A 14,144-nucleotide genomic window follows, 5' to 3' on the forward strand; every position below is an offset into this window, starting at 1 on the left:
CTCAGTTTCCAGTTTCTTGTCACTACCAAAAGGGCTGCCACAAACATATTTGTACATGTGGGTCCCTCTTCCTCCTTTAAAATCTCTTTGGGAAAAAGGCCCAGTAATAATACTGCTGGATCAAAGGGGTATGCATAGTTTGATAGCCCTTTGGGCATAGTTCCAAATTGTTCTCCAGAATAGTTGGATCCATTCCCAGTGAGGATTCCTTAGAGCTAGTGCTGCCTACTTTAATGTACATATTTTTAAAAGTTAATTAAGATAAATGTTGTCTCAATGTTGTTCAAAATGCTCAAGGGTCAGGACTAGTTTTCCTTTAAAAATTATTTATTTATGAATTTACTTATTTATTTCTTTAGCATATTCAACAGTTAGGATAGTGCCTGACAAATAATTAGTGGTTAATGAACACAGCTATTAAAATACAAGTAAATATAAACATTTAATTAATTTATTAACCTCTATACATTCTATCTTCAAGTACATGATTTTGTCTTATATAGAATTCATGATCTTTTAAAAGTACAGTATAATATAATGTTGCCTGTACAAAAACAGATATATATATATATATATATATATATATAAAATCACAAAAATACACACTCCCTTCAACATTTGGGAGGCATGATTCTCTTAGCCCCCTATGCACCAACTCAGTCAACAGGAAGGATAAAGGGATTAGGTTCATAGTTTAGCTTGTTTTTCTTAGAGCACTGTCCTAAGCTCTATGTTTAAAAAGCTCCAGTGGGCCCTAGGTAGACTGACTTCCCAGGATATCTTTGTTGAGATGGTTGGCTACTTCATCATCCCACCTGCAATCCTGGCTCCACTTTGGGTGCTGTATCTAGTAGAACAATGAAAAGTTGGTAGAAAAAAAGAGCAAATGACTTGGTAGAATTATTTTTAAAGCTTAGTCTCACCTACCACAGCTAGATGGTACAATGGATAGAGTGCTAGGTCTGGAGTCAGGAAGACTCAAGTCCTCAAAGAAATGTTAATACCAGATCATCTTATTTGTCTCCTGAGACATGTGTATGTGTGTTTGTGTAACTCAACACAATAGTTAGAACTGAAAAGGGAATAACTAATTGGTTTAAGATTGGGAAAGTGGTATAACAAGGCTCTATATGAACACATCATTTATTAACTTATATTCAGAGTAAATTAAGCAAAATGTCAGTCTGGATGAATCAAAAGATAAAATTAAGTTTTCTGGGAGAAATATCAACAATCTTAGATAAGCATTTGATACTACTTTGATGGCAGAAAGTAAAGAATAGTTAAGAAGACTTTTTAGGAGAATGAAAGAAAACATAAACTCTAACTTGAAGCGTAACATCAAAAAACCCAAGATCTTGGCAACTAGTTCCTTCAGTTCCCAGTAAATAGAAGGAGAAAAAAAATGGATGCAGTGTCAAATTATATATTCTTTGGCTTAAATATCATTGCAGACAGTGACTGTAACCATGAAACAAGAAGACATTTGCTCTTTGGAAGGAAAGCCATGGAAAATCTGCATAGCATATTAAAAAGGAGATATCTTTTGCCAATTAAATTCCATAGAATAAAGGTATGGTTTTTCCAGTAGCAACATAAGGCTGTGAAAGGTGCACTTTCAAATTGTGGTGCTAGAGGAGACCATTGAGAGTTCCTTGGACAACAAGGAGATCAAATCAGTCAAAAATTAAAAACTGAAGTTGAAGCTTAAATACAGTGGTTACATAATGAAAAGACAGGAATCAATGGAAAAGAGTCTAGTTTCAGGAAAGATTAATGGCAAAAGGCAAAAGGAATGGTAGAGGGTGAGATAGTCATTATGATAGCAACAAACAAGCTTGGCCAGACTACAGGAGGTAGAAGAAGATAGAAAAGCCTATTGTGCTATGGTCGATGGAGTCATGAAGATTCATAGGTGACTGAACAACAAAAAAGCTTCTCATTTAGGTCTAAAGACACAGAGACCACCTCTTCTGCAAACTAGGGATGCTCAGAAGCTAGGTTACAGTTGTCTTTTGCTTCTTTTCTGGAAAATGTTCCTCTTCTTGTATATTTTTGTATTCTAAATCTAATTTTTCAAACCCTCTCTTTTTTTTGGATGGATTCCATATCATTGATAGAAAGTAGGATACAGTGGAAAGAGTCATAGATGTGGGTCAAGGCCTTGTTCTGCTATTTACTACTTGAATAAATTTTCTAAACTTTTTCTCCTTTTTAAGGTTTCTTTCTATCATTTTTCTTTCCCCACTTAATATTTATAACTTAAACTTAAAAGAAAAAAAATGAAAGTTACAAATGTTGGAGAGGATGTGGAAAAACTGGGACACTAATCCATTGTTGTTGGAATTGTGAACTGATCAAGCCATTTTGGAGAGCAATCTAGAATTATGCCCAGCGTTATTAAACTACCTTTGACCTAATGATACCACTCTTAGGTCTATTTCCAAAGATGATTAGGGAAGACAGAAAAAAAATTTACATTTTCTAAAATATTTATAGCAATTCTCTTTTTGGTGACAAAGAACTGGAAACTGTGGCGATAATCCTCTTTTGAGGAATGCCTGAACAAGTCATCTTATATGATTGCTTTAAAATGCTTATAAGCTCAATGAATTTTGGAAAAAGTCTATCGACTTGCAGAAAATAATGAAGAGCAAAATGAGAAGAACCAAGATACTACTGTTGTATATGATAACAGCATTATTGTTTTAAGAACAACTTTGAGTGAATAAATCATTTTGACTTTAATAAATACTCTAACCACAAAGGCACATGAAGGAAGATTCTATCTGCAACCAGAGGAAAAAAATGATTTATAGAAGTGTATATAGAAGTCTGATATTACATGGAATACATATTTCTGTCTAATAGTTGTCATCTTTAGGGTGAGGGATGGACAAATTTACTTGATTCCATTATTATATATATATATATATATATATATATATATATATATATATATATATATATATATATATATATATATATATATATATATATATATATATATATATATATATATATATATGTGTGTGTGTGTGTGTGTGTGTGTGTGTGTGTGTGTGTGTGTGTATGTATGTATGTATGTATGTATATATATATTTGATTATAGTTTTTATTTACTAGATATATGCATGGGTAATTTTATAGCATTGATAATTGCCAAACCTTTTGTTCCAATTTTTCCCCTCCTTCCCCCCACCTTCTCCCCCAGATGGCAGGTTGACCAATACATATTAAACATGTTAAAGTATAAATTAAATACAATATATGTATACATGTCCAAACAGTTGTTTTGCTGTACAAAAAAAAAATCAGACTTTTAAATAGTGTACAATTAGCCTGTGAAGGAAATCAAAAATTCAGGCAGACAAAAAAAGAGGGATTGGGAATTCTATGTAGTGGTTCATAGTCATCTCCCAGAGTTCTTTCGCTGGGTGTAGCTGGTTCAATTCATTACTGCTCTATTGGAACTGATTTGGTTCATCTCATTGTTGAAAATGGCCGCGTCCATCAGAATTGATCATCATATAGTATTGTTGTTGAAGTATATAATGATCTCTTGGTCCTGCTCATTTCACTCAGCATCAGGTCATGTAAGTCTCTTCTGGCCTTTCTGAAATCATCCTGTTGGTCATTTCTTACAGAACAATAATATTCCATAATATTCATATATCACAATTTATTCAGCCATTTTCCAATTGATAGGCATCCACATAGTTTCCAGTTTCTGGCCACCACAATGAGGGCTGCCACAAACATTCTTGTACATACAGGTCCCTTTCCCTTCTTTAAGATCTCTTTAGGATATAATCCCAGTAGTAACTCTGCTGGGTCAAAGGGTATGTACAGTTTGATAACTTTTTGAGCATAGTTCCAAATTGCTCTCCAGAATGGCTGGATGTATTCACAATTCCACCAACAATGTATCAGTGTCCCTGTATTACTATATATTTAAAAGGAATAGCAAGTTGTACATAATAGATTTGTGGTGCAATCATCTCTTTTTATCACACTATTTTATGTAAATGTTTGTTTTATTCCATAATTTAAAAGAAACTAAATAAAAAAAGAAAAATGTTTTTCTACTTGGAACAATACTAAATTATCTTACTGTTTTATGATGATCTTTGGGGAAACTATAGATTTATCTTTTGTTCATCAGCAATTTTGGGTTCATTTTCATTATACGCACACGTATACTATGTATGTGTACATATGCATACAAACACAGACATATGTTATATGTTTCCTGTCTTCCATGAGTTTTTATCCATTTTTTTATGCTTGTGAGTTTTATTCCTTTTTTTTTTTTTAGATTGCTGTTTGCCTTCTCATTTTTTGTCTTTTCTCTCTTCCTCTGATGCATATACCCCCAAGGCTGAGCATCCTGCAGCTGAGTAATGTGGGGACCCATTTGGATACATGTATGTACTGTATTATGTGTGAAGAAGATTACTTCTGGATGAATTTTTCATGCCGTTTCTCTCAGGAAGATCGTGAGTCATTTCTTATAACTAGCTACCTGGTATTGCCTTCCACTCCTTCTCCAGTTTTCTAACTTTTATTTTCCACATTTGGGCAGAATCAATACCTTTTGAGTATTATTTTGAAGCAGAGACAATACACACCATATTATTTAATAACCAATTGTTTATTGTCAATTATGTTGAAATTCAATTTTCAAAATTTACCAAATGTCCTATAACAATTAAGAGTCAATAATCTTGAATTTATTATAGCCAATTATAAGAGTTTCACAATAATAATGTACATTTTCTCTTCCCTTCTCCTCATAGATACCATTCTCTTAAGTGGAATGTTTGATGAAAGGAAGAGGTAGTCTAAAGTCAGAAATTGAAGAAATTATTCCCTATATTTCAAGTTAACAATAGTTTCTGAATGCACATTCTTTAATGTTGTTAGTGCCCACATTTCTGCTCTTTGGATCAAAATGGAAGACATTACTATCTCTCAACTACCTCTTTTCATCTGCTTCTGAGGGAGAAGGGCATAATTCCAAATTCTCTTAAAGACTGTTGGCCTTCTTATGAAATGATACTCTAAGGAATCAGGGTTTTATCACTATTGTCAACTTCAAAAGATGCTTCCCTGCTTTTATAATCTTAATACCTATTCCCATAACATAGCACTCTATCTGGAACATAGCACTGGAAGTACGATTTTGGAATTAAAGACCAGGAATCTATTCAACTACCTTTTAGCTCCTTAGAGATTATTGATTGCCCATAATATCAGTTCACAATCACAAAGATGTTTCATAAGTCGAGTTCTCAAATGAAGAAAAGTGCCATTATTATACCAAACACCCCCAAACACTTCCTAATTTGGCTTTCCAATCAATCCCTGAATGTATTTAGCTTTTTTCATTTATTCCCTTCTTGATTAGCTAATCAAGTAATCAACAAGATATATTACTAAATGACATAGCTAAAAGAAATCAAAAGCAAATAGGAAGAAAAGCATAAAATTCTACGTAGAACAGAAGAATTTTAAAAAGGTTTCCTCTAACCTCAGAAAAAAGTATTATGATAAAGGATTGGGTCATAGCTTTATATATATATATAATTGTCAAAAAGACAGAGTGAAAAAATGCATAGGTCTCTCCCATAAGTAGATCCATGTATCAAAGAAGAATATATAGGTATAGGATATAGGTCACCAAATCTGATTAACTAGAAGAGGGAGAACATGGATCCTTTAGGACTAGAATATGGCTACTCTTAGAAATATTCCTGCTTTCTCTTCACAGAAAGCTGATCTGAGCCATATTCAGAGCCATGTTGCCCAGAGCTGGAGGACTGCTGAGTATGGGATCTATGACCTTCACCTGTCACGTGACCATGTGGACTAATTCCATGACCCTTGTTGCTTGATGACTGACCTGAATCTGACCCATATTGGCCAGAGGTAAAGGACTGTCTGGAGCCAGAGCCAGAGCCAGAGCCAGAGCCAGAGCCTGATCCATATTTTCCTGAGCTAGAGGACTGCCTGGAGCCAGAGTTGGAGCTGGAGCCATGTTTCCCTGAGCTGGAGGATTGATGGGAGCTGGAACTATGTCCTTGATCTTGAGAAGTGCCAGACTGTTCACCTGAACTGGACCTATGTCTTCCCTGAGAGGAGGAATGAGTGATGCTGGAACCATGTCTTCCAGAGCTGGAATGACCTGATCTAGACCCCTGGTGCTTAGAGCTTGAATCTTGACCTGAGCCATATTCTGAGTCAGAATCTGAGTGTGAGCCATGTTGGCCAGAGCTGGGGGACTGCTGGGAATGGGAACTATGCCTTTGACCTACATTAGATCCATGACCCCTGTTGCTTGATGAGTGATCTGATCTTGACCCATATTGACCAGAGCTAGATGACTGCCTAGAGCCAGAGCCAGAGCCAGAGCCTGAGCCTGAACCAGAGCCATGTTTTCCAGAGCTAGATGACTGCCTAGAGCCAGAGCCAGAACCAGAGCCTGAGCCTGAACCAGAGCCATGTTTTCCAGAGCTAGATGACTGCCTAGAGCCAGAGCCAGAGCCTGAGCCTGAACCAGAGCCATGTTTTCCAGAGGTAGAGGACTGATGGGAACTATGTCCTCGATCTTGAGAAATTCCAGATTGCTCACCTGAGCTGGACCTATGTCTTCTCTGAGAGGAGGAATGACCTGAGCCTGAGTCATGTCTCCCAGACCTGGAGGAATGGCCTGATCTTGAACCCTGTTGCCTAGAGCTTGAGGACTGACCTGATCCATATTCTGAGTCAGAGTCAGAGCCAGAATTAGAGCCTGAGCCAGAATCTGAGTGTGAGCCATGTTGGCCAGAGCTGGAAGATTGCTGGGTATGCAAACTATTGCTTTGACCTACATTAGATCCATGTCCCCTGTTGCTTGATGAATGATCTGATCTTGACCCATATTGACCAGAGCTAGATGACTGTCTGGAACCAGAGCCTGATCCTGATCCTGAGCCTGAGCCAGAGCCATGTTTCCCAGAGCTAGAGGACTGATGGGAACTATGTCCTTGATCTTGAGAAATTCCAGATTGCTCACTTGAGCCAGACCTATGACTTCTCTGAGAGGAGGAATGACCTGAGCCTGACTCATGTCTCCCAGAACTGGAAGAATGATCTGATCTAGACCCCTGGTGCTTAGAGCTTGAAGCTTGACCTGAGCCATATTCTGAGCCAGAATCTGACTGTGAGTCATGTCCACCAGAGCTGGAGGACTGTTGGGAACCAGAACTGTGACCTTGACCTATATTAGATCCATGACCCCTATTGCTTGATGAATGATCTGATTTTGACCCATGTTGACCAGAGCTAGATGACTGCCTAGAACCAGAGCCAGAGCCTGAGCCTGAGCCAGAGCCATGTTTCCCAGAGCCAGAGGACTGCTGGGAACTGGAACTATGCCCCTCTTCTATAGGAATGTGTATCTTGCCATGGGAACCAGATCCATGTCCTTTTTTAGTAGATGACTGACCTAATTCTGAGCCATACTGACTAGTGCTAGAGGACTGGCCAAAGCCTGCCTCAGTGTCAGAGCCATTGTTCTTGGAATTTGAAGGCTGAATGGAGCTGAAACTAATTACTCTACAACCCTGGCTTCCTGATTCTTCACCTGAATTGGTCCTATGTCTTTTCTGAGAGGAGACCTGACCTGATCCAGAAATGGAGGACTTCTGGGAATGGGAACTATGGTCTTGATCTACATTAGATCCATGTCCCCTGTTGCTTGATGAATGATCTGATCTTGACCCATATTGACCAGAGCTAGATGACTGTCTGGAACCAGAGCCTGATCCTGATCCTGAGCCTGAGCCAGAGCCATGTTTCCCAGAGCTAGAGGACTGCCTAGAGCCAGAGCCAGAGCCTGAGCCTGAACCAGAGCCATGTTTCCCTGAGCTAGATGATTGCTTGGATCCAGAGACAGAATCTGAGTTTGAGCCATGTTTTCTTGAGTTAGATGACTGTGAGCCAGAGCCAGAGCCAGAGCCAGAGCCAGAGCCTGAGATGGAGCCAGAGCCATGTTTCCCTGAGCTGGAGGATTTATGGGAGCTGGAACTATGTCCTTGATCTTGAGAAGTTTCAGATTGTTCACCTGAGCTGGACCTATGTCTTCCCTGAGAGGAGGAGTGAGTGATGCTGGAACCATGTCTTCCAGAGCTGGAATGACCTGATCTAGACCCCTGGTGCTTAGAGCTTGAAGTTTGACTTGAGCCATATTCTGAGTCAGAATCTGAATGTGAGCCATGTTGGCCAGAGCTGGAGGACTGTTGGGAATGGGAACTATGACCTTGACCTACATTAGATCCATGACCCCTATTGCTTGATGAATGATCTGATCTTGACCCATACTGACCAGAGCTAGATGACTGCCTAGAGCCAGAGCCAGAGCCTGAACCTGAACCTGAACCAGAGCCATGTTTTCCAGAGCTAGATGACTGCCTAGAGCCAGAGCCAGAGCCTGAGCCTGAATCAGAGCCATGTTTCCCAGAGCTAGATGACTGCCTAGAGCCAGAGCCAGAGCCTGAACCTGAACCAGAGCCATGTTTTCCAGAGCTAGATGACTGCCTAGAGCCAGAGCCAGAGCCTGAGCCTGAACCAGAGCCATGTTTTCCAGAGGTAGAGGACTGATGATGGGAACTATGTCCTTGATCTTGAGAAATTCCAGATTGCTCACCTGAGCTGGACCTATGTCTTCTCTGAGAGGAGGAATGACCTGAGCCTGAGTCATGTCTCCCAGACCTGGAGGAATGGCCTGATCTTGAACCCTGTTGCCTAGAGCTTGAGGACTGACCTGAGCCATATTCTGAGTCAGATTCAGAGCCAGAGTTAGAGCTTGAGCCAGAATCTGAGTGTGAGCCATGTTGGCCAGAGCTGGAAGACTGCTGGGTATGCGAACTATGCCTTTGACCTACATTAGATCCATGTCCCCTGTTGCTTGATGAATGATCTGATCTTGACCCATTCTGACCAGAGCTAGATGACTGCCTGGAGCCAGAGCCTGAGCCAGAACTATGTTTCCCTGTGCTTGAGGACTGAGGGTTACTTAAACTTTCTCCTTCTTCAGAAGTTGCTGATGGGCCCTTTTTTCTAGATTCATTTTTTCTTTTTTTCAATCCATCTGCTTCTCCCCCTTTTTGTTCTTCTTCCTCTTCTTCTCCTTCAGTCTCACCCTCATGATGATGATGGCAATATTCTTCCTTGAAGGTTCTGTTGAATGCCATTGTCAGCTTGAATATCATCAACAAAAACTCAGTAAAATCTATTCTCCTGTTACGATCATGATCCATATTAAGCATGAAGACATCCACAGTATCAGCATCTCCTGGATTCTGTACAAAGCAAGATGCAAAGACACCTCCAGTGAATCTGAATTTGCTACATCCCCAATAAATCAAGATGTGTTAGCCATTGGTGCATGTAGTTGTACCTAAATGGATTCCAATTAGTCCCTGCTATCCTGCTCTTATTCTGTTCATTGTCAGTAGACAGTCATATTTAGGGAACAAATAGCATTAGTTAGGTGGGAATTCTGTTGAGCAAGAGAATGAGTCTATATAAGACATTATTTATGGAAGTATGATGATTTCAACAGAAACAATAGGTTAAATTTGTATCAAGTCTTTGGGAATAACAAATCAACAAATATGGTTGACTTTCCTCTTCATCTTTTTATGGCCCTTTGAAAACTACTGACTGTGTTCTTCCTGCTTCCCCTTTTTCTTCCTCCCTCCCTCCCTCCCTCCCTCCCTCCCTCCTTCCCTCCCTCCCTCCCTCCCTCCCTCCCTCCCTTCCTTCCTTCCTTCCTTCCTTCCTTCCTTCCTTCCTTCCTTCCTTCCTTCCTTCCTTCCTTCCTTCCTTCCTTCCTTCCTTCCTTCCTTCCTTCCTTCCTTCCTTCCTTCCTTCCTTCCTTCCTTCCTTCCTTCCTTCCTTCCTTCCTCTTCCTTTCAGAGGCAATCATGATTAAATGACTTGCCCAGGGTCACAAAGCTAGTAAGTATTTGATACTGACTTTGAACTCAGGTCCTTCTGACCATAGGGCCTTTACTCTATCTACTCCACCAATTAGTTCTCCAGAGTGTTTTTTCAATGAATAGGTAGACAATTGTCAATGAATGCTCTCCTCTACCAATACAGAGCAATATATAGTCTTAGTTGCTTTTAGTACTTAGAGGTTATGTGACTTGTCTAGGATCACACAGCCCATATGTATTAGTGAGGAACTGGATACAGATTTTGGGGGTTCAAGGCTGGCTCATTATCTATTACCTCACTAAACATCAGATATTATCATTGCTATATTCAATTCTAGAATGCTCTTTACAGGACTCAGATGGAATATTGATTATGTGAATTTTTTGCTTCCTACTAATTAGAAACAGGATTTTATATACTTCTTTGAGATTGCAAAGCACCTTATATATATTCTCTTATGAATATACACATATATCGCCCAATAATCCCATAAGAGAGATGCTATTCTCATTTTACATTATTTCCCATGTTACAAATAAAAAAACTGAAGCTGAGACAAGTTAAGTAGCTTTCTCAGAATCACACAGCTAGTAAATGTCTAAAGCAGAGTTTGACCTCAGTTTTCCCTCCCTCTCAGGGAAGTAGGTAGAGCAGTGGATAGAGCACTCCTCCTTTTGTGTGGAGTCCCTGAATTTAAAACCTGGCCTCAGACACTTATCAACTATGTGATTCTGGGAAAGTCATTTACCCTTGTTTGTCTCAGTTTCCTCATCTGTCAAATAAGCTGGAGAAAGAAATGACAAACCAGTATCTTTGCCAAGAAAACCCCAAATGAGGTCACTAAGGTTTTGGCACTATTGGAAAATCACTCAACAACAATAATACGAACTTCCTCTCTCCTGTACTCTATCCACTATACCACCCAGCTCCCTCTTTTTAGGAATGGCTGAAGATGAAAAATACCAAATAAAAGAAAATACATCTGCCTGTTGTCCCAGCCCATTGCATTTAATAGAAAACTCACCTTCAGAATACATTGCAGCTCATTCTCCAGAAATTCCTTCAGTGCACTTTGGCTCATTGTGTCACCTTCCTCATCTTGGTCGCAATATTGGTAAAAAACATCCATGATGGTGGAGATGCTTGCCAAAAGATGAGACATCTTGGTGCACAATTTAATTGACCTGGAGGGAGAAAATGTGACTCCTTACTGTCATTTTTTATATCCTTTAAGGGGCTTCAAGTGACAATTTTCTGCAATAGCATTCTTGAATTTATTTCTCATCTCATCGGTTTCCCCTTTGAAGCTGTGTCATGGGGAAAGATGGAGCAGAGAAATTCTTCCTCATAATGCAATGAAACACTCAGTCCTAGACATCTTAAGCTCTAAAGTCCCACAAGAAGTCATGAAAGACAGGACTGGAAGCAAAACCTACTTTTACCCTGAGGATGGCCTTAAAGAGGGGAAAACAAAGCTCCTATCTGCTCTTATAGGCACCTATAGGCACCCTAACAGACAGATGAGTGCTGGACAACACCTTAGAGGTCATCTTGTTCCCTACCCTCACTTTACAGATAAAGAGAATATGGCTCAGACAATTCAAATGATATGTCTAAGAGAGGGGGCAGATGAAAGAAAAAGGAAAAGGAATAAGCACTCATAAAGTGCCTACTATGTTTCAGACACTGTGCTAAGCTCTCTGAAAATATCTCATTTGGTCTCCATGCCATATCTGAGAGGAAAGTGCTATTATGATCTCCCTTTTACAGATAAGGAAACTGAGGCAGACTAGTGGTTAAGTGACTTGCCCAGAGTTACATAGTTAGTAAGTGCCTAAAGTAAAGTTTGAACTCAGATCCTTCTGACTCTAGTCTTAGTATTCTGTATACTATGGTGCCACCTAGCTACCTAAGGTTACATAGCTATTAAAGGGAAAGGCTATATCTCTGAACCCTGCTCTTCAGGTACCAGTTCATGGTTCCTGTTCTAATCACCCCAATCTCTAGATTTACCCCTGTTAAAACACCAAGTGCCTTCAGTCCTAGCAAGACTGAGGAAGTCCTCACTTACCTAGTTCACCAAAGGAACAAAGAGGATGGAGATAGAAGCAACTTGCAGGGTATCAACTGTCTGGGACACTGGGCTTCTTATACTGGGTCTAATCATCCATCTCAGGGTGGTGACTCCCTTTCTGTGGGATGGACTGATTCATTCTCAACCAAACCCAGCGCCACCCCTCTTTCTTCACCCTTGTCACCAGCAATATTAACCAAGCTAACTGCTTTTCACCTACTCATCTGTGATTACATTAGGAGCTCCCCAATTTGGGCCAAAATTAGCTCCCACCTATCATTGTTTTAGGGTGCTTTACACAAGAACCTCTGTGGGCTTCAAACATTTGCTGAAGGCAGGGGCCATAGGATTATAGGATTACAGAATTTAGAATTGGAAATGGGTCATGACAGTTTCAGAGTTCTACTTCCTAGTTTTTCAATGAATAAATGAAAAACATTCTGTTTATTACATAAATACAACAACAAAATAGCATCTGCCCTAAGTCAGCTTCTAGTCAGAGAAGAGGCAACAATATGTAAAGGGGCGTTATGGCTAGGGAAGGGCATCAGGATCTGGGTCACAGAGATGTCAAGTGGAACCATAGGAATTTTCCTGACATGACTTTACCAGAAATAATGGTAATATTGAACTGATCATGATTACTAAATCAAACAGCAGAAAATTTGACAATTTGATTTGCAGGGTGGAACACAAAGCACATGACAAATAATGTCTTGAAGTGGTTATTTGGATGGGATATAAATCATGTTTTATCTAGATATAGCCAATATCTTTTTTTTTTCTGGGAAGTTTTGAATTTTTTTCATGATAGTCATTAGTCATATTGGTCTGTAGTTTCCTGAGGCAGGCTAATCCTGACTTCTGCCCTTATTGTGATCACTACCTGTTCAAGTTATTCTATCTTTGGTTCCATATTTCTCCCATCATTTTGTATTCTGGCTTCTCTCAGAGCCCTATACAAGATGAAGTCTTGAGAGGTAAAAGCATTATTTGAGAAAAGACAGCCTCTCATCGTACCCATTTTACTCAAATGGAATTCATTATAAGGTATCTAGGTTTTTTTGTGTGTGTGACAGATATATTGTCCTTCCCTGAACCCCATCTCCCTGGTATGATGGTATTTCTTCTTCTTCTTGGATAAATCTTAATTTTCAATCCTTCCAACCCTGTCCGCCATTGATTTTATCTTGTTATCCCAACTTTTCCCTCTTATTGAAAGATTAAAGAAATTATTATCCTTTCTCTACTCACCAAAGGACTAGGTGGGGATGCATCTTCAGAATCTCTTCTTGTTTTCCATCTTTCCATTTATGCAACTTTCCTTTATGTAATTGTTTCAATAAAATATACAGACTCAGTTATAAGGTAGTAGAATTTAGTCCATTGAATGGTCATTTATTTCTTTCTTTTCCCCATTTCCTGATTTTAAAGGCTTTTCCTCAATGGTTTAGTGATACTTTTTAAAAACTATGCAATCCAATTTTTTTGAAAACAACAAAGTATGAGACATTTTATTTCATTGATTAGCTTTTTAATAAGAATCCTCCTTATTTTCTATTTTTCCATTTTTCTTTTTGAGAAACAAATACCCAATAAGAAGAGTATTTCCATATATAGTCTGGAAAATATAATAGATGATTAATGAGATCCTGATTTTATTCCATTCTTTTGATAGTAATTTTAAGTTTTCTATGTTAAGCCCCAGAGCTGTGAACTGCAGATTGTAAGTTCACTTGCTTAATCATAGGAAACTAACTATAGAACTTCCACCCTTGTTTTTGCCTTGTTATGATGACCTAGCCCATAGTGGCAGAAGTGACTCAATAACATGAAAAGTTTTCCCCTCCCTTTAGCTATTTTTGTTGCCCCTCTATTCTTCATCATCCTTTTATTATCCAACATGGGGAAATGGCCACGAGCATTTGGCCAATAAGTGACCCTTTTTGCTTGCTTGTAGCCTGCTTTTCTACCAGCCTAGCAGCCCATCTAGTTGTTTTTATATCTGTTAACAGTCCAGCCTATGAGGGTGCTAGTCAGCTAGGTAAGACCTCCTGAAAGATGAATATAGGTTTGTCAATGT

General features: G+C 39.1%; 1 protein-coding gene across 1 annotated transcript; it reads right to left on the bottom strand.

Annotated features, from left to right (window-relative positions):
• Positions 1-4,635: 4,635 nt before the first annotated feature.
• On the bottom strand, positions 4,636-12,118 carry LOC141539985 (uncharacterized). Its single transcript, XM_074263495.1, has 3 exons — positions 12,059-12,118; positions 11,012-11,171; positions 4,636-9,344 (listed from the first exon to the last, which is right to left on the bottom strand). Exons 2-3 carry the CDS (start codon positions 11,147-11,149, stop codon positions 5,745-5,747), a joined length of 3,738 nt encoding a protein of 1,245 aa, XP_074119596.1. The 5' UTR covers positions 11,150-11,171; positions 12,059-12,118; the 3' UTR covers positions 4,636-5,744.
• Positions 12,119-14,144: the final 2,026 nt, after the last annotated feature.

Source organism: Sminthopsis crassicaudata, chromosome 4 (assembly GCF_048593235.1).
Source record: "Sminthopsis crassicaudata isolate SCR6 chromosome 4, ASM4859323v1, whole genome shotgun sequence".
NCBI classification, from domain to species: domain Eukaryota; kingdom Metazoa; phylum Chordata; class Mammalia; order Dasyuromorphia; family Dasyuridae; genus Sminthopsis; species Sminthopsis crassicaudata.

What these genes read in the sequence shown, in the direction of transcription:
- LOC141539985 (XM_074263495.1), bottom strand. Translation starts at nt 11,149, where the DNA reads ATGTCTCATCTTTTGGCAAGCATCTCCACCATCATGGATGTTTTTTAC. An exon ending in AGCTGCAATGTATTCTGAAG is followed by an intron (nt 9,345 to 11,011) that starts GTGAGTTTTCTA and finishes TGCTTTGTACAG; the next exon opens with AATCCAGGAGATGCTGATAC.